At 37.4% G+C, this 19,069-nt stretch overlaps 1 protein-coding gene across 1 annotated transcript in view; it reads right to left on the bottom strand.

The window, feature by feature from the left end:
* Nucleotides 1-1,229: 1,229 nt before the first annotated feature.
* ice2 (interactor of little elongator complex ELL subunit 2) overlaps nt 1,230-19,069 on the bottom strand; it is a 69,213-nt gene continuing 51,373 nt past the window's right edge. Inside the window, exons 14-15 of the mRNA XM_028823116.2 lie at nt 17,636-17,891; nt 1,230-1,669 (exon numbers count right to left, since the gene is read on the bottom strand). Coding sequence (XP_028678949.2) covers nt 1,499-1,669; nt 17,636-17,891 — 427 coding nt within the window. The 3' untranslated portion in view covers nt 1,230-1,498. The remainder of the gene's footprint in view (nt 1,670-17,635; nt 17,892-19,069) is intronic.

Genomic DNA, 19,069 nt, shown 5'->3' on the forward strand with positions numbered 1-19,069 from the left:
GTCATTAAAGTAAAACATCATAAACTTCATCTTAAAATTGATGTTTAATTTACTAGTTTCTCAGATCCCAATGTACCTAAAGAAGCATGTTAAATGCTTTGTTTTTTAAGTGTTCCCCGACCCAATTGTTAATCTCTATGTGCTTCTTAAAGCAGCTTTCTCTTATGCCGACAGGAGCATGCAGGCAGCGATCACCACACAGAATACTTTACATTCATGATATTACAGCTCTCTGAACATTTTAGAATATATTAAGATGTATACTTGATATCATTTTCATGAAGAAATGCATTAAAGCTTGTATTAAACATGTGGGGGCACTTTGGTGCTGTCATAGCAATGAGCTTGTGCCCCCATCCAGGGATTGTTCCTGCGTTCTGCAAGATGCCAAATGTGATGTGCACAAAAATGGATGGAATAATTTATTGCAGCGGTACTGTGTCTGTCAAAAGGTACTAACCCCCAAATCTGCTGCACAATAAGTGCCTGTATGTAATTAATTAAAAACCAGCTGCAAGCTAAGAATGTTGATTTTTTTAAACTTTTAAGGAACACTGAAAAAATCTTTGTTATACATGTTTAATTATTCCATCCATCCAGTCACAGCAAGCATAGAGCACAAAGCAGGAACAAGCCCTGGACGGGACGCCAGCTCATCGGTACCACTGCGCCACCATCTCTTTAATATGCTGCTCCAACCTACAAAACAGATCTGACTTAAATTCACTAAGAAAAATATGCCCTAATGAAGAAAATTAGAAAAGGGACAAATACTACTTCCTAGGACTACACATGCCATTAACCAGCAAGCTTCAGCTTCTGAATCTTCAACAACAATGATTTTCCATTTTGATGCATTATATACAATGGTTGTATTTGGACAAACATCAACTTGGGTCTCTAAGTCAGAAGAGTGTAAAGAGAAAATAATACCTGGACCATGTGACAGATCTCTCTAGGTCACAAGTATTTCCTAAAGTTCATATTTCATGTGGATATAAAATTGTTAAGAAGTCATATGAACCAAAAACAGCAAGGACACCACTGTATTAAACTTAAATAACTCACACAACAAAAAATCCACTTTAAAACAGGAATTTAAAAAGCTCTTCTTTTAAAGGTAAACAATGTTTTCTATCAGCTAAATATTTATTCATATAAAAAATGAATTATCTTGATTTACAAATTGTGGTGAACTTAAAACATAAAAAGCCAAAGCACAACCAAAATGTAATTAATATAAATGGTTTATTACAAAATACATTATTAATATTAGAATGTGCTCATTTAATTTTACACTTTTCCACTCTCGTGTTCTTTGTTTTTTTAAAGAAAAAAAATTCATAGTGCAAGGTGTGCTTCCAAATTTCAGGAAATGATTCAATGGGATGGGGACAAGGCAGAAGGTTAAAAGGAAAAAAAAGACAATAAAATACAAAACCAACTATATAAAAATAAAAAGTGCAGCTTCCTGTAATTAAATCTGTTTTTTTTTTTTTTAATAACGGCTCAATTTGTGTACCCATACTTTTTTTTTGTTGATTTTCTTCTTTTTGTTCACCCTACCCCCGTGTCCCCCAGGTTGCTTTAGCAGCCTTTCAGACTTGGTTTCTATGTCAACAGTCTTGTCTTCTTGATTTGTGTGCTTTATCCACTTTGCCCTACCCTTCTGAAACAAAACAGCAACAGAGAAAAAATGTTAGAACTTGTGCAGTTATCTTGGAAGCCTTACAACTTAAAAAAAATACATACATAAAAAGACTGACTGACTGCTACCTTTATCTTAGAAATTCACTTAGTTTTAGAAAAACTATACTGAAAAGGCATAGTATACAATACTTTACACTTTGATTATTTTAGTATTTAAAACTCTGTTTTCTTTTTCAATTACGAACAGTGTTTCAAAATTATTTTCAAACAATTTGTTGTAAAGGGAATAAATACTTGTATGTCCTAATGATAAAACCACAGAGAGAAAATGTAATCAAGACATATTTTAACGAAAAGCATTCTGCATTTTGGTTTTACTTTTACTATTTTTAATAACATGCTTGTTTGAAGCTGTGGCCAAACTACAATATGGCTAGCCAGCTTTATATGTGGAATACTCCAAAGTTTTCCACTGGCATGAGTCACAGTAACAAACGTCATAAACCCAATAGTTAAGGAGCACACTTTACCACAGGATCGTGGGCCTAAAATAAATGGAAAAAAGAAACACTTCCCACTCTGAATAAGAAAAAAAAACATACTGCACATTTGCAATCACTGTAAAATAAAAACACACATTTCTCTTTACTAAGTTCAGAATTTCCCTGAAAGAAATACATCACAAAGAATGTTTGTACATTATCTTGCCTCTGATTTGTGTGATAAATGGAAGCCTAAAAAACAAATTTTAGCATAAACAATCAAAACTGACAACATTGTTATACATATCTTGTCAATGGGGCCTCATGTATACAACTTGCTTACGCTCGGAAATGTGTTAGCTATCTCTTACACAAAAGTCAGGATTTATAAAATATCAACTTGGCTTGTAAATTTGCTTAAAGCTATGGAAAGTTTCAACCATCCTTAAGTCCTACAAAGACATTTTTGGCATTGGAATTTTAGTGACTCCAGGATGCAGGACAATAAAGTGAACGTGACAGTCCCATTTCACTGCACATTTCAATGACTCGTCAATCATTGATATCAATCCATCCACCTTCAAAACCCAGCTATTTTAAACCTGAAAAAGAACAAGGATTGTGCAATTTCTGCATGATGGTCTGTGTAATGTAGGCTCCAATTCAGCAGACTCCAAGAGGACGGCTCCAATCTAAATTGGCTTATCAGTCAGTCATCACAATGAGAAAGGACATAGATACCATTAACACTATGTAAATGATAGAAAACATGTTTTTAAATCTATTTGTCTACACATTCTAATTGTGGCAAAAGAAGCACTTTCTTATGTTAAGAAGTTAGAAAATGTATACATATAGTGTAACGGATGAGAAAGGACATAGATACCATTAACAATATTTAAATGACAGAAAACATGTTTTTAAATCTATTTGTCTACACATTCTAATTGTGGCAAAAGAAGCACTTTCTTATGTTAAGAAGTTAGTAAATGTATACATATAGTGTAACATTCAGGTGCTACTTCATTAACTGATTTGGAAGTTGGGAGTGTTTTCTGCTTTTTGTTTTTAAATACTTTGTAGCAGAGGTATGGTATTATTCCCACAAGAAACTCAATACATTTGTGAAAAAAGTCAAATTAAAAAAATTACCACATGCATCTCTTACTTATAAAGTACTGACTGTATCAGCATGTGATGATGCCCATGGAAATAACTCATATTACCTGGGTACTGCTTACACCTGTAAGGACAAATGAAGGATAATAAAATGCACAAATAACTTGTATGTTTAAATGCTTCTATATATACATAAAAATTGTATACAATATACGTATATGCTTACATAACTCTTTCTTGAATTAAATTTACACAGAAAGTAGTTCCTTATGCACAATATTTTGAGTAAAACGCTCAGTTTTTATTAGAAATTAGTTTTCCTTGCTTTTCTGCACCAAGAACTTTAACTTTTGCTCTTGAGGTTGGTATAGACAAAGTCATAGGTATAAACCAGTGATAAATTAATACCAAAAATATCTAAAGTTTGCCAAGTGACAGAGATGAATAAATGGCACCATGCTTGCATCAGGTTTAAAATCTGTATTCTTTATGGGGCTTGTCCAAATTGGAATTTCTGATGTGTATTTTCTATTATTTACAAATTCACTGCATTCATTTCCGTAGGTTTTTTTTTTTTGTTCTTTATTTTGCCTTATACAATTTCTTGTATTAGGAATTTGTTAGTTTTTGCATACCCCTTGGGGTCAGAGTGCAGGGTCAGCCATTGTACAGCGCCCCTGGAGGAATTGAAGGTTAAGGGTCTTGCTCAAGGGCCCAGCAGAGTAGGATCTCTTTTGGCAGTGACGGGGATTCGAACCAGCAACCTTCGGGATACCAGCACAGATCCTTAGCCTCAGGGCCACCACTCCGCCCTTGAATAGGTTGCATAGCTTTATACTATACACTGCTTGGGAATAGCAAGATTGAAATCTATAAAATCTAAACTGTACTTGGAGTCGTACATTGATGTAATGAAGAACACAGCAAAAATAAAGTCTAGTCTATCAACATCACACTGTGATGTCGCTGTACTCGGGTCCCAATCCAGAAGGTTCGTTGTGTGTTGGGTGCGGCAAAACGCTATCAGCGCATGCTCCCAACCTCTCTCTTTCCCTCTATCAATATAGAAGCTTTGAACCATAACGTCCCTTTAAACTGTGCAGATTCTGATAATCAAGCTAAACGTAAGTTACTAGACACCATTCTATTTACTTTATACATTTCCATTCATCCATTTGTTTTCTAAACTTCACTTTTATGTTACAGTTTGAAGGTCTGCCACATTCTACCTTGGCATCACTGGAAGCTAGGCAGAAACCAAACCTTAGGTGGTACACCAGTCATCCCATACTTAGAAAATGTCAATTTAGCAACACCAATTAACATAACGACATGTTTTGGGGAAGGAGTAGAAAAATGAATACATGGACAAAATCCAAATATAAACAGTGATTGTGCAAAACTCTATACACTTACCAGGCTGGACAATGAAAGTGGATCCCTGGTTCAGTAACACACACAGCTCTCACCTGTCTTTATACTGATTTATCATACATATGGAAATTTCATACTAACTGCTCCAGGTCTGGTTGACATTCTTAGGCCTGCTTCTCCAACTTTAATAGTCTGTCCTTCTCCTGACACAGTTTAATTTCAGGATTTAAGCTCAAACTGCAAATGTTGGTGGTTCTTAAAAATACTCTGTCCTGTGTTCAGAAATTAAGTATTGACGAAAACTGCTTTCTAGAATGCACCAGACACACTACATCTATGACATTTAACTACAATGTTAACTAGGTCAGGCACACAAAACCACCTTTGCGGTGTATGCCCCATTTTCTATATTTAAAAAAAAAAGCTTGGGTGTGGGTGTGTTTGTTGACTCACTAAAGAGGAAGACATTTGAAGTGGGCCCTGACTAAGTACAGGGTGTGACCTAGAGAGCTACATTGACATGGCTATGTGTTATCAAGTGAAACCACCTCTGTGACCATTGTCCACCAATGAAAAAAATCTAGTCTAGTTGTGTCATGCATCTGCATTACTTTTCATTAGTTCCCATTACATGTATAGTAACACGTTTACTCCTAGCCATTCCCAAAACTTAGTTGTCATTAGCTTGTTGAAATATATATGGTAAGGGAGGTCCCTTGCCTCAACAAATAAGATAATAAGTCTATAGTGAACAATTTTCAAGAGGTTATTCCCTTATATGGGACCACATCAAACCTTTGACTTTACACATACAAAAGATCACACTTTGCCAATGGATCACAAATTAAGTCCTCTATTCTAGTAATGGTTTCGCTTAACTTTTAATCACAATTCACTGATTTTACAAATCTGCATATACTAAATTTCTGGAGTATTTCAAACTGAAGAATTTCTGAACAACTTCAGTTTTCAAAATTAGCAAAGCAAGTAGTATAATGAGGTTCATACAAAGCAAAAGGTTACAAATTTTAATAAACTGCATAGAGGTACACTGTAAAAAATAATTGTCCTAACATCAACTTACCATCTTTAAATGAATCAAAAACCTTTTCTTCCCTCCCCAAAGTGATGCTCCGGGACTTTTTATGCAAGTCCTGAACTACATAGTGCCTTTGAGATGGTTATGAGGACCTTGGAAAAAGTGGAGTTGTGTCACTAACAACCACTATACTTAAATGGATGCACAACTGGAATTATGAAAGATATATAAGAAAGAGCTAAGAATATGGACAAGAAGACAGGTAAGATTGAATATGTAAGCTTGGTACAGTATATAAATAAGCTGCCCCACTGCAAGAAAAAGTTCAAAACAGTTATAATGGGAGACCCTAGAGGCACTTCCAAGTTCTGTTTTAACTGCTCCTCTTACTTGGCCAACCAATCCATATTAACCAACTATTCTATAATAAAAGATTTATGTCAGGTGGCCAGTACCAGTACCTTAAATAATCCTGGGATCAAATTCCATCCAAGATACATTCTTAACATGCTTGACACAGACTGTAACATACAAAAAATTTGACACATGAGGACTCCATTCTGTCCATAAAGCTAACTTGGTTAGCTAATAGCTAAATATTTCCAGTATCTCAGCCAAATCACTTTTAAGGTAGTGAAAGTTTCTATTTCAACTACATGGCTCAGTAATTTGTTTGAGATTCCCACACTAATCTTAGGATTTAAATAATTTTATTGTGTCAAAAAAGTCATCTATAATGCAATTTACTTGAGTTATTTTAAAACTAGCCCAGATGCCTTGGGTGTAATTACCATTCAGACAGTTTTTATTTAAACTTACCATTTATACTATATCAATATAAGGAGTACCAAATATGCAAAATACTTTTACTTAAGGTAGTTTAATGGTTTACACATTACTGTGTTAGATAAAAAATGCTTTACTTTCACTAATTTCACATAAAATGTAGTCCTACAATTATTTGCTATGTTGTCACGGAAAAGAAGAAAAAGGTACTCTTTGATGTAGGGTGGGTAACAGGTTTGTGAGTTTATTAAAACAATTAGTATAACCAGCTTCCAAACTTTAAGCAAATTCATTTTTACTTTTCCTTCCATCTGTAGTAAGAGGTAGTGACACCTCAGAGCATGGTACAACATGCTATCAAAAAATTGTGACTCTAAACTATCAGTATATGAGTAGGAGAGTTAAAGGCTGGTTCCTGTATTGCACCCATTATTTCTGCAATCTGCTCTGGCCCCTGTACCTTTACATGTTTAAAACAATAATGAAAAGCTGTTGTATTTGGAATTTATGTGGTCTGACATCTATTATAAACCATAAGAGTAATATTAATCAAAAGAAATTTTTGAACCCCTGTACTTCACCCCTTTTTGTTTTTTTTTTTAAAAAAGAGCTGATAAATCACAATGAAACAACAAATCCACTACATAGATCCATCTTACTCTTTTAACTCTAACATCAACATATGCTTCTGCGAGCATAAATATGGCTCAGAATTCTGAACAATTTCATGAACACTGAGTCAATGTCACTGCAGGAAAAGTATATAAATCTAGCGCATGTGCCATATACAAAAAGATACGCAAAGCTTTTAGTCTGATATTCTGTTGTTGGCTAGGTTGGAATGGAGTTGGCAAATGTAATACTAACTATATTACATATGGTTGAGATGTAAAAGCCTCAGTGTTATGACTTTATTTAGTGGTGACAAAATAAAAATAACATCAACAAGAAATTATTTTATAAACCTACTATTAGCATTAGGGCTTCATTTAACAAAGGCAATGGTATTTCAACACAAATAGTTTATGAAATACTTTCTGGCCACTCTACCTCTATTTTTAACATCTGAGTGTCAAGAATTCAGTCACACTGAATTGTGTAACCTATTAGAACACTTGACACAACAGCATATCAGACTGGCTATGGTAAGTGTTATGCAATTTTATGACTGCAAAAAAATAAGTTTTTAGTGTCTGTCTTTACTAGCATGAAGCATGTGTTTCAGATAAGGCACAACACACTTTTTTTTTTTTTAATTTGAACTTTCTTTTAAACGTTTAATTTAGTTGTGGCTGACACAGGGGTGCTGCCTGCCTCTTAACCATGCTGAAAATTCACTTAAACACACTGCCAAATGTTCATCCATTGTTGATTCTGTGAAGGTTCTCACTTCAATGGTCACTAAGAGGTCAAAATGGATGAAGTCCCCTTATCTTAGTAATTGTTTCTCAACCTAGTATAAATTAAAAATAAAATGTTTGGTTTCTGTCTAAAGTATGTTAAAGTTGCCTAAAGACATAAAAATTGCATACGCATTGACAAGAATGGCCAGTTATCTCATGTTTACATTAATTTGTGGTGAAGTGTGGCTCAATAACATCTAACATACATTAACTTGCAAAGCGTATTCCTCTCTTACAAAGTTAACAAAAAAAAATAAAGCAAATAAAATATGCAAAGGCAGTAGGGCCTTATTTAAAACATTGGGCTAAAAACCGAAAGGCTGTAATTACAAACTCTAGCTTAATGTGCAACCAACTTAGTCACTACATCTATCACACATAGGCAGCTCTGTAAAAACTGTGTTAAAAAGTGATTTAAGATATTCAGTATTTACCAATGATTCTAAATTGTCCCTAGTGTGTGCGTGTGTGACCTGTGGTGGGCTGGCGCCCTGCCCGTGGTTTGTTTCCTGCCTTGCGCCCTGTGTTGGCTGGGATTGGCTCCAGCAGACCCCTGTGACCCTGTAGTTAGGATATAGCGGGTTGAATAATTGATGGATATTTACCAATAAAAGTGTTACAAAAGCTAAACCACTATATATATTTAATGAAGTCACATGCTAGAGGCGCTGCACACCGTAACAGCAATTTCAAAAGGACTAGGGAAAGGATACTGAGGTTAAATTAAGGACTGACTGTTTGTCCCTTTACCCTATAGCTGGAGTTACTACTACTTGGAAGAATACCTCCGAGTCTGCCTCTGACCTGAAGCATCACCCCTTTGGGTCTCCAGAGACTATAACCCTAAACCCCAATTTAGGATCAAAACATACCCAAGACACACCAGCATGGATGAAGCACAGATTACATCCTTTATTTGCTATTTTGTTTCCATCTCTATATTGCCATTCCAGCAGTAAATGGGGTTTTTCGGAACTCAACCCTTTTTGACAATTCAGTTTCTTATCGTTTGTACAATATGTACAGCATTTCTTTTAGCAGTTCACGCAGCACTTGAAAACAGTCTTCTCTGAAAGTTAACAGAGTGAGGTAGTGGTTAGTTGCACCATGGGAAAGAAAATTAATTCCTACTGGAGTTCATGCATTCCCTTCTCATGTACAGAATGTATAGTACACTAGCCAACCCGCGGCGTAGCTTTCGCCGCATAATTATGTATTGATGGGTGAACACTTCCTGAAAGACACAGTTGTTCAAATGGGGTTGGTTTTGAGGATATGACTGTAGGTGAATGAAAAGATGGAACTCTGGAGAGGACAACATACAATACAGTGTTTTACATGCTGCATACAGCGATTCACATCGAAGCATAGACACTGCTAAGACCATAGGATACCCCTCGCATACTGTTTTACACGCTGCATACAGCGATTCACTTCCGCACAAACAAATTGTTTTACACGCTGCATACAGTGATTCACATCCGTGACAAATATGATTCTTCTTAGATGGTCCTGTCACGTCCACCCTCGCTCTCGAAGCATACACACTGCCTGGTCATGTGCCCGCTCGCAAGAGCAACTAACAGAGACCCGCCCACCAACTGTAAGACCATGTGATACCCCTCGCAAACTGTTTTACACGCCACATACAGCGATTCACATCCGCGACAAACATGCTTCTTCTTATGGGGTGGGTTTGAGGATACGACTGTAAGGGAACTCTGGAGAGACCAACATACAATTGTCCGTGACGGAAAACTAAAGGACCGCCACCACGCCCCCACCTCCCAGAGCGAGGGACGGGGCAGGACGGCGGGCGGAACGGGGTGTGAGGGGAAGGACGCCCAGTGAGGACAATGTATTGATGGGTGAACAGTCATCTCTTAGTCATCTTTCAGTACACACTGACTGCTCACGTGCCCACCCCCAACTCCTCGACTGAATTGCTTTCGTCTGTGTACAGTCCACATGCACCTGTGAGTCACGTTGACTTTTCATTGTTCTTTTTGTCCAGGCCGAGTGAGGTTTCCCGTGTTGAGTCTAATTAAGCCAAAGACTCCACATCTGGTGGTGCCCTTCTGTCAATTCCTTTAAGTTTCAGCTTTGCAACCATACTCTCCCCGGAACCCAAAGACTTTGGCTGCCCGGCGGATCATGGGAATAACGCCACTGGATCGCCAGTCGGCATTTGTTTATGGTCAGAACTACGACGGTATGTGATCGTCTTCAAACCTTCGACTTGCGTTCTTGATTAATGAAAACATTCTTGGCAAATGCCTTCCCTCTCACGCGAATTGTTGGTGGGCGGGGGCACTGACGTGCGTGTGCCATGGTCGGCTGCTTAGTGAATTGTTGGTGGGCGGGGCTCCGTCGTGCGTATCACATGGTCTGTCTTGCGTGCTGCTTTTTGCGTGCCCCGGTCGACAAACAAACTGTTTTACACGCTGCATACAGCGATTCACATCCGCGACAAACATGCCGGGTGCCTGGCGGGTCATGGGAATAACGCCACCGGATCGCCAGTCGGCATCGTTTATGGTCGGAATTACGACGGTATGTGATCGTCTTCGAACCTCCGACTTTCATTCTTGATTAATGACAACATTCTTGGCAATTGCTTTCGCCCTCGCGCGAATTGTTGGTGGACGGGGCTCTGTTGTGCGTGTGCAATGGAGACGAAAGCGACTTTCATGGTGTTTGTTGCCTGGATAGCGAGGGTGGACGCGGGCCGGGGAATAAGGAGTATTGTGTAGACAAACGTTTTCTGTGTTCCTGCAGGACCATCTAAGAAGAAGCATGTTTGTCGCAGATGTGAATCGCTGTATGTAGCGTGTAAAACAGTTTGCGATGGTGGACACGCTCGTGTGCTGTAACCGAAAAGTCAACGTGGCTCAGAGGTGCATGTGGACTGTAGCAGAGACGAACGCAAATGACGCCGTGTTTTGCGAGTTGTCGCGTCCAAGTTGGTGGGCGTGGCTCTGTGAGTTGTCGGACGCCGTGTTGTGTGAGTTGTCGCGTCCAAGCTGGTGGGCGTGGCTCTGTGAGTTGTCGTCCTATCCCATTTGGTGGGCGGGGCTCTGTCTTGCTTGCCATGGACTTAGTGAATTATATACTGTATACAGATAATCATTATTTGTAAAGGGCTGACTTAAACCTACTAGTGTAAGCTCTGACCCAGTGACCCAGTAAATGTATAAGTGGGTTCAAACAATCAATCAACTAATGAACATTGTTTTTGAAAGAAAAATTGCACAATATTTGTTTAACCCTATTAGGATACAGTAAAACTTTGTGTTAATTAAAAATATGCACATTCAACTTTATAAAGAAACAAATACAGAAATTAAAATCAGAGTGGTGCTTTTGCTTATATAGTCTTAGAAGAGACCTACTCTTAACTCTCTCTTACTCACTATCCAAAGATCCATGGTACCTGTACGTGTGTTCTGTCATTCTCACCACACCATGAAAAATCAGCAAGATGAGCTCCACCCTATAATCTCACTCCTTCTCGCATACTCTGGCACGTATTGGTAGAAATGTGTGCTTGCTTATAATCTCTTATGCATACCACTGCACAAAATGGTGTGAGAAAGAGAGATGCACTGCTTAACTCACAACGGCAGGAAAAAGGCCATGACACAGACATACTTCGCTCTGTCTTATCAACAGCATATATCATCTTGTGTGTGTATATCTTACTTTACCATATTTTCTAACTCTGGCTGTGCTGGACTTGCACTAAGATGCCATGTCTATCTCTGTTATAGCATTTAGTACGGAGCCCAAGCAACTGCAAAATAACATTAATTTGTACACTTACATGTTGTATTTATAGCAACTGATGCACACTTTATTTCTTTAAAGATACTGACATATGTACATACTGCACATATTAATGACCATGGGCAAAAACAATTTCCTGTTCTGGCTAGGGACATTTCAACTACAAATATATGTACTATAATGCTTAGGAGTGTTCCCTGGTCTAAAAAAAGGTTCTATTTACACACATACATTGTTACACTGCATATGTGAGCACAGGGCATTGGTTTCAGGCTTCACCGATGGGTTTTTTGCTAGTCATTATTCCCTTACATTTTTCTATCAGATGCATTACTCCCCGTTTACATAATTTGTTTGACATGGCAATGTAACATCACTGCAGAAGTAATCAGTTTCACTCTGCTATGTCTCATATGAGCACAGGTACCTTGTTGAGCGCTACACACATTGGTGAGTAATATCATGGTGGATGTACTTTCATATACTGTATAAGGACTTGAGATACAGCAAGCAGGCCAAAAGATTTATTCTTAATTATATTTTCCTTTGAGCTTTTCAAAGTATAGTATAATCACTGGTTAAATACAGTGCCTTGCACAAGTATTCAGACCATTGATTAACTTGCTAATTTTATTGAAATAAAAAATCCTAAAATTTGTTTTCTATGAAGTTTTTATTTCAAAGCACCAAAATTGAGGTTTTTTTTAATATGACATTGTTTTAGGTTAGGAATATGTCTTAAGAAGGATAAAATAAGATTTCCTGTTTGTATGTGTAATCAATTCCCACACTTAAAATACAGGAATAACTAATTTCATTCTTTTGAGTTAGTCTGTGCCAGTTTCACACACTATTCAAGAGCAATCCTGGCATATTCTTACAGTCAAATTAGTTCCAAATGGCTCAGGTTAGTTAGATGATGCTTCTACTCCAAAATTTTCAAATTGTGCCACAGCATCTCAACAGCTACCACATAAAGTAACTGCAGGAAAAGAACATTTTTAAGGTATCTAATACATGTCTTTGCAGTTTTGCCAGAAAACTCCATCTTGTTCTCATCTGACTACAAAACCTTTTCCCACATCACAACTGAGTCACTCTCTTGCTTTCTTGCAAAAGGTTCTTATTTAGAAATGTTTTTTTTTATGTCACCTTCCCTTAAAAAGCAATCTTATATATAAACATCTACGCGTGGAAATGTGTGTGTCTGTCCATCCTGGAAGTGAGAGGTGGAGTCGGGCTAAGGCCTCCACCGCCGAGAATATGAAAGTGAGGCCAGCACGTCGGCAAAGCGAAACCTCCGAAGAAAGTCTCTTGCTAGGCGGCTAATACAGAAGCAAGGCGAGCACATCGTCAAAAAACAGTATCCTTTTTACTTTTCCTCCCGCCACTAATACACAAGCGAGGCGAGCACGACTCCAAAGACAGACAGTTGCTTAGCTGCTAATGCTAAGGCTGCTAACACAAAACCTCCCAGGATGCCCCGAGTAGTTCCTTTCAATTACCTGACATCTGTACATTTCAATTTTTTTTCTGACGATTTCGATAGTTTCTAAGACCCCATGCTGCTTACACAACTAGTATTAAATAATTTCCCTCACGATAAATAAAGTTTTCTGATTCTGAATATTAAGCAGAACTCTAGAGCTCTGCTTGACTGCTGCTCCTTTGCTCCAGTGTCTGTTATTGAACTGTATATCTCCTTCAGCGTGTCTGTTGATTTTTCTGTGAGTTCTCTCACATGTCTCTTCCTTGTTTGCACAGAGTTCTGAATCACAAACTTTTCCAGGCAGTATCAATGTAGTTTGATGTAGCCTGTACTTGTTGATAAATGAAAAGAAGGAAAAAAAAGCCCACATACAAAACAATATTCAAGTATTTGGATCATTCCCTAATTTATATACAGTACTTATTTATGATTCTTTTTAGTTTTCTTTATCACAGTTGTCCTTCATACTGTATTCACAACAATGCACACCAATTAACCAGGGAGCAAAGCAAGCTCGCTCACACCCTCCCATGATTATTTATTTAAAAAATTGCTTAACGCTTAAATGGGAGATTCTTATCCAGAAAGTGTACTAGTTATTTGAATTAATTATTGGTGGAGGCCAACTGCGATGTAATTATTAGGTTAGGCAACTGCTTTTCACCTGTGTAAATACAGAGCTTCTACAACAATGGGACTGAATGCTTACATAAACAGGGCATATCAATCCTCCCCCCCCCAGAATTATTCTAAAATAACCGTTACAATAAACTAATTTGGAGCTATATAGCCTTTTAATATCGGGAAGAACAAAATTTCTGAGTAGGATTTGTTATTCAGTAAAACTAGAGAAATGTTCAAAGGTTTGGATACTTTATAAAGTATTGTATTTTTTCTGCCGATTTCAACTATTTCTGTATTCTTTTTAGCGTCTGAGCCTAATTGTAACTTTAAAACAGGCAATAAAGTTTAAAGGGTATTTAAACAGTGATCTGTGGCTGACTTTATCTGACCAGATAAGACATAGTTTACACAATGCAGAGCACACTACCTGGAGTTTACAAGAATTTGAACTTGCATCTTATTATGGGAGATGCCAGGAAATGAGGGACCCTATTTAAAAGAGGGGTTACATTTACACCCTTTGTTTCTGTGAAAAAAACAAAAGAAATTAAGTGGTCAAAGAAATCCCTTAAAGGCTAAGAAAGGGCATAAAATACTGTCTAAAAAATCTTTTGAAAAGTAACATGTTGGTTGATTTGACTTAAAGTATACGTGGGAATGAGCAGGGGTTCTGAGCAAATACTACTAGATTTTGGTATCCGCGGGGAATTCTGGAACCAATCCCCTGCAGATATGGAGAACCAACTACATACATTGGGATACCTGTGTCTACAAAATGGCAGCAGCTGTGCGTACTCTGAATATTTAATCACAATATTTCCATGTTATAGTTAAGTGCGGTGCATCACAGAATGAAATCCCAGTATAACAAAGCAGAATTAATTAACATCAACAAAAAAGGTAAGCTGAGTGGGAGATACAAAACATTTTCACATTTTTTTTTTTTTGGGATATTTCCATTGAACATGTTAAAAAAAAAAAAAAAAAAAAAAAGTAAGAAAACCCAAAGAGCCTAGTGCACTAGTAGCAGAAAGAACTTAAAATTGTGGGGTATAAAGATGATATTATAGTCTTTTTGAACACTTCGGAAGGAACACTTACTCCACCTAGTGTCATCCTTAAAATTATAATCTACCAACCTCCACAATAACCCATTCAAATGTTACAAGAAATAACTAGGATGTTCAAAGTACATATAATTTTCAAATGATCTAAACCTAAAATAAAGAAATTCTCAACCTTTCCTAGAATTAGTTGGTTCTCGCTGGAGTCCCATAAATCACTTCAATGGCCAAAACAGCATTGAATTACCTTAAGATTACCATTGGATATCCTAGATTGTTAACCGTGTCTAACGTCCCTCAACCTTTTATTTACCAGACAAATGCTAATGTCGGCAAAGGTTGCTGTAGATGAACAACACTCAGTTATGTATGCAAGATGGAAACAGTGCTAGAAGACTTGAGTGGAAGAGGCTCAGGGTAATAAATGGGTGGCTGATAAACTTTGGTATTACCTACTGGATGGAGAGTTCACACTGGTTGCATACTGCATACAGTATCTTTGCAATGGATGACAAGGTACAAAGATACCTAACTCCTGCTCAAAATGTGGGCTCTATAAGTAATGGGTTACTCATAAGACCAGTACAGTTCATTGTAATGTTAATGTTTTGTCCTATATTCGTAACCTCACTGCTAGATTCACTTTTGTTCATGGAGTGAAGCTGGGCTGTTGTGTGCATGTTGATCATGCCATATGCGTGTTCACAGAGATCTGGTTACAGGTACTTTATGCATAACCAGGACATGAAGGTCACTGAATAGAAATTTAAGTGCTGTGTGGTGCCCTCCCCTCATCCACACCATGCAAATTATGCCCATGGTGGACTAGCCATGTACCCTGCACAACTAACAAAATGGGTACACAGCATTTTACTGGAGTCAGTAAAATTAGTCGTTAGAGCGGAAGATGGAGAAAAGGGGAGAAAGAGATAGAATATACATGCAGAACAATGGAATCATTTTGTTTGATTGGATTAACACTAGAATCCCTGAAGCCTACGAAAAAAGTTGTAATCTCAGACCACCTTAAATTCCTTCACACCTCTCCATCAGTGTCTTTGTTTTGGAAATAAAAGTTGCCTTATAAACAAAAGGTTGTGGATTTGAGTCTGGGTGCTCCTCATTTTGAGTAGGGAGCTGCTATTATTATTACTAAAATATAATAAAAACATGCATTTGATTTGAGTCTGTAACACTCGGTGTAAAAAAAAAAAAAAAAAAAAGCGCTACCTTTTATATTATTCAGTTTTATTCTGTCAGTGACATTCACGTCGTACAACAAATTTGACTCTCCCTCTCCGATGACGTTTATCTCCATTCTTTTCACAAGAGCAGCGATGACCACAGTTGGTGCTGTGGCTGATGCCTGCTCAGAACTATTTGTTCTACCGGCAATCAGATACAATGCCATAGTGAGAGGCAAGTTTGTTGTACCACGTGAACATCACTGACAGAATAAAGCTGAATAATAATAAAAATGGTGCTAACTTTTACAAGTAGCCAAAATTTACACTGGGTGTTACAGACTCAAATCAAATGTTATGTTTTTATTATAGCAATAATAATAGCAGTTCACTACTCAAATCTGCAACCTTTTGGTTATAAGGCACTAGTTCTTACCACTGCACCATCCAAGAAGACATATCAACTTTCTGTTGATTGATATTTGCGCATGGGTTTTTAACTCATTGACAGCAACATGTAAACTGAATATTTATTTTTTCTTTGGTTATATTTTTGAATAAAAGTGCACATTTATTTGATATTTGGACTAAAGTCTTCACACATTGTACACTTCACGTAATTATTACTATTACATGGAAAATGTTTGTTTTAGGTATGTGTTCAGCATTTCTTGCCTCACATTTCCTGTTATCCTACATTTACCCAGATTGTTGTAGACACAGAACACACATGAATTGTATGTGAGGTTTCTGAACCCTTTTGGGACCCTCCCCAACAGAATGACACTCTGAAGCAAGAGTGTCACGTCTGTGGAAGGCTACTTGGCTGTCACCGAGGCAAACGCAGGTTCACAGCGCAGCAGCATAGCGCCACAAAAGCAACCACGAGGTGATCATGGATTCTCTGTAAGTGCCTGTCACTGATGGATAATGCAAAGAACATTATAAATGCAGGGAAAAGTGTAACTTGGTCACTAAACTGGCTCCGACCCTGCCCATTTGCTCTGTCTATGTATAGGGGACTGGAAGAACCCGCTACAATAAACAACCGTACGGTTCCTGTTTCAAGTAGAATAAAGCTGATTTTGCTAAAGTACTGTGACTCAGCCTCGTGTTTTGCAGTGCAAGACAGTGACTCACACGTCACAGTATGTATTCCAAATAATGATACATTATTTACCTTATACATCTCCAGGCACCTCGCACCCAGATAAAGAGACTTGAACTGGGAGAACTTCATCTGCGTCTTTGGGGGAATGAGATAGTAGGCTGCTTGCTGCTTGTGCTGATTGACACATTTGCAAAACAAAGACGCTGATGGAGAGGTTTGAAGAAATTTAAGGTGGCCCGGGATTACAACTTTTTTCATAGGCTTCAGGGATTCTAGTGTTAACTACATCTGAATGGAAGCTCCCTGTGAAAGTACTATGATCAGTTATGCAATTGTTCTCTCACTGAACGTCACAATAAACAGGGATATTGGAGTTTCTCCAAATACTTGTTGCCTAGAGATGAGTTGCCAAACAAGAGAATATGAAGTCATTCATTCAAACAAAGAATGAAAGGAACACATAGAATATTTTGTTAAAAACACACACACACACAGAAGGCGGTTTGGGATTTTTAGACTAATACCTTTTGATCTTTTGATTTCTGTTCTGGATTTGGAGGAAATGTGCAAGGAATTCTTCCATGCTTGGAGTGATATGGCAGAGCTTGGCTTGGATCCACAGGCACCCAAGGGACAGTCTGTGTGGCAGGTTCCAAAGGCAGAGAACTATGGGCTTCATGTAATTTGTAGGAAGTTCGGGTGAGCTGTTTACATGACTTATAGATTGTGAGAAAAGAATCCCCAGCTTTGTGATTCAAAATGTAAGATCCTTCTTGCAAGCTAGAAGGAAAAAAAAAATAATATAAAATAAAATACATCTATGGAACCATGGCACACAGCTCATTATATGAAGGAGTTTGGGTTAAAAAAGTGAATAATAATAAAACATTCTGTGATCAACTTTGTAGCATTAAAAGTATAAGTCTAATTACAGAGTAAATAAACCTCTCTTCCCACATTTTGCCAAAATGTAGTTAAACCACAGATGAATAAGAAAACATGATACCATAATCAAGTCAGAGCAAGTGCAAGTCCAGAACCTAGAGGTGGCCAAAAATTCCTAAAACTAACCAGAAACTACTGATTTCTCATCATGGAATTTTAATATAAGAGTAAATTGCAGCAAATTGAATTCCCAAGAAAGAAATGTCCCAGCAATCAAATCTTTATTCTTATTTATGCTACAGCAGAAAATTAAGAAGTTTAAATGTTTAAAGATAATACTGTTTATAGATTGCATAATAGAACTGGATAAGTAACAGATTCATCAAAAATGTGTGGACCACTGTGTGCCTATGAAACCATCTGCTCATTTCCAAATGAGAAAAATGCAGAACACCATTGAAGTCTGTCACCAACATTAAGTTAAAACTGACAGACTGCACTTTCAGCCATTCATTTTATAGCTTCCACTCCAAGCTAAAATAATACATTGCCTTATTTGATGAACACCTTTATCTAAGGTGATGTACAACATTTGAGATATAACTGGTTCAAATTCTTTGTTTTGTCCACCCCTACCCAGTCACACAGCATCAGTAGTAGGATTTGAACCCACAACTTCAAGGTTTGGAGTCCAGAGTCTTAGTCACCACACCACACTGCCTGCCACAATACCTTTATCAACATCCAAACTCTTAAGAAAATAAATAATATAAAAAAATAAACATTTTAGTTGTCAGCATATTTGACCACATTATATAAATTTATGAGAAAGCATTTTACTTAATTTACATAGCACATAACTGACACTTAAATGCACATATTCCAGGTGAAGTCCAGCGAGTCTTCCATAACCCTCCTTAATACTTCATAGAACAAGATTCAATTTTTGTGCTGCAGGTGGGACTCAAGTGTTTAAGTGGAAAGGATGTAAACTTTACAACATATGCACAAGTGGGTTTTAATAAAAGAAAAGAAAAGCAAAACTGTTGCCTCTCATCTTTCTTAAAAACTGC

Source organism: Erpetoichthys calabaricus, chromosome 17 (genome assembly GCF_900747795.2).
Source record: "Erpetoichthys calabaricus chromosome 17, fErpCal1.3, whole genome shotgun sequence".
Taxonomy (NCBI): domain Eukaryota; kingdom Metazoa; phylum Chordata; class Cladistia; order Polypteriformes; family Polypteridae; genus Erpetoichthys; species Erpetoichthys calabaricus.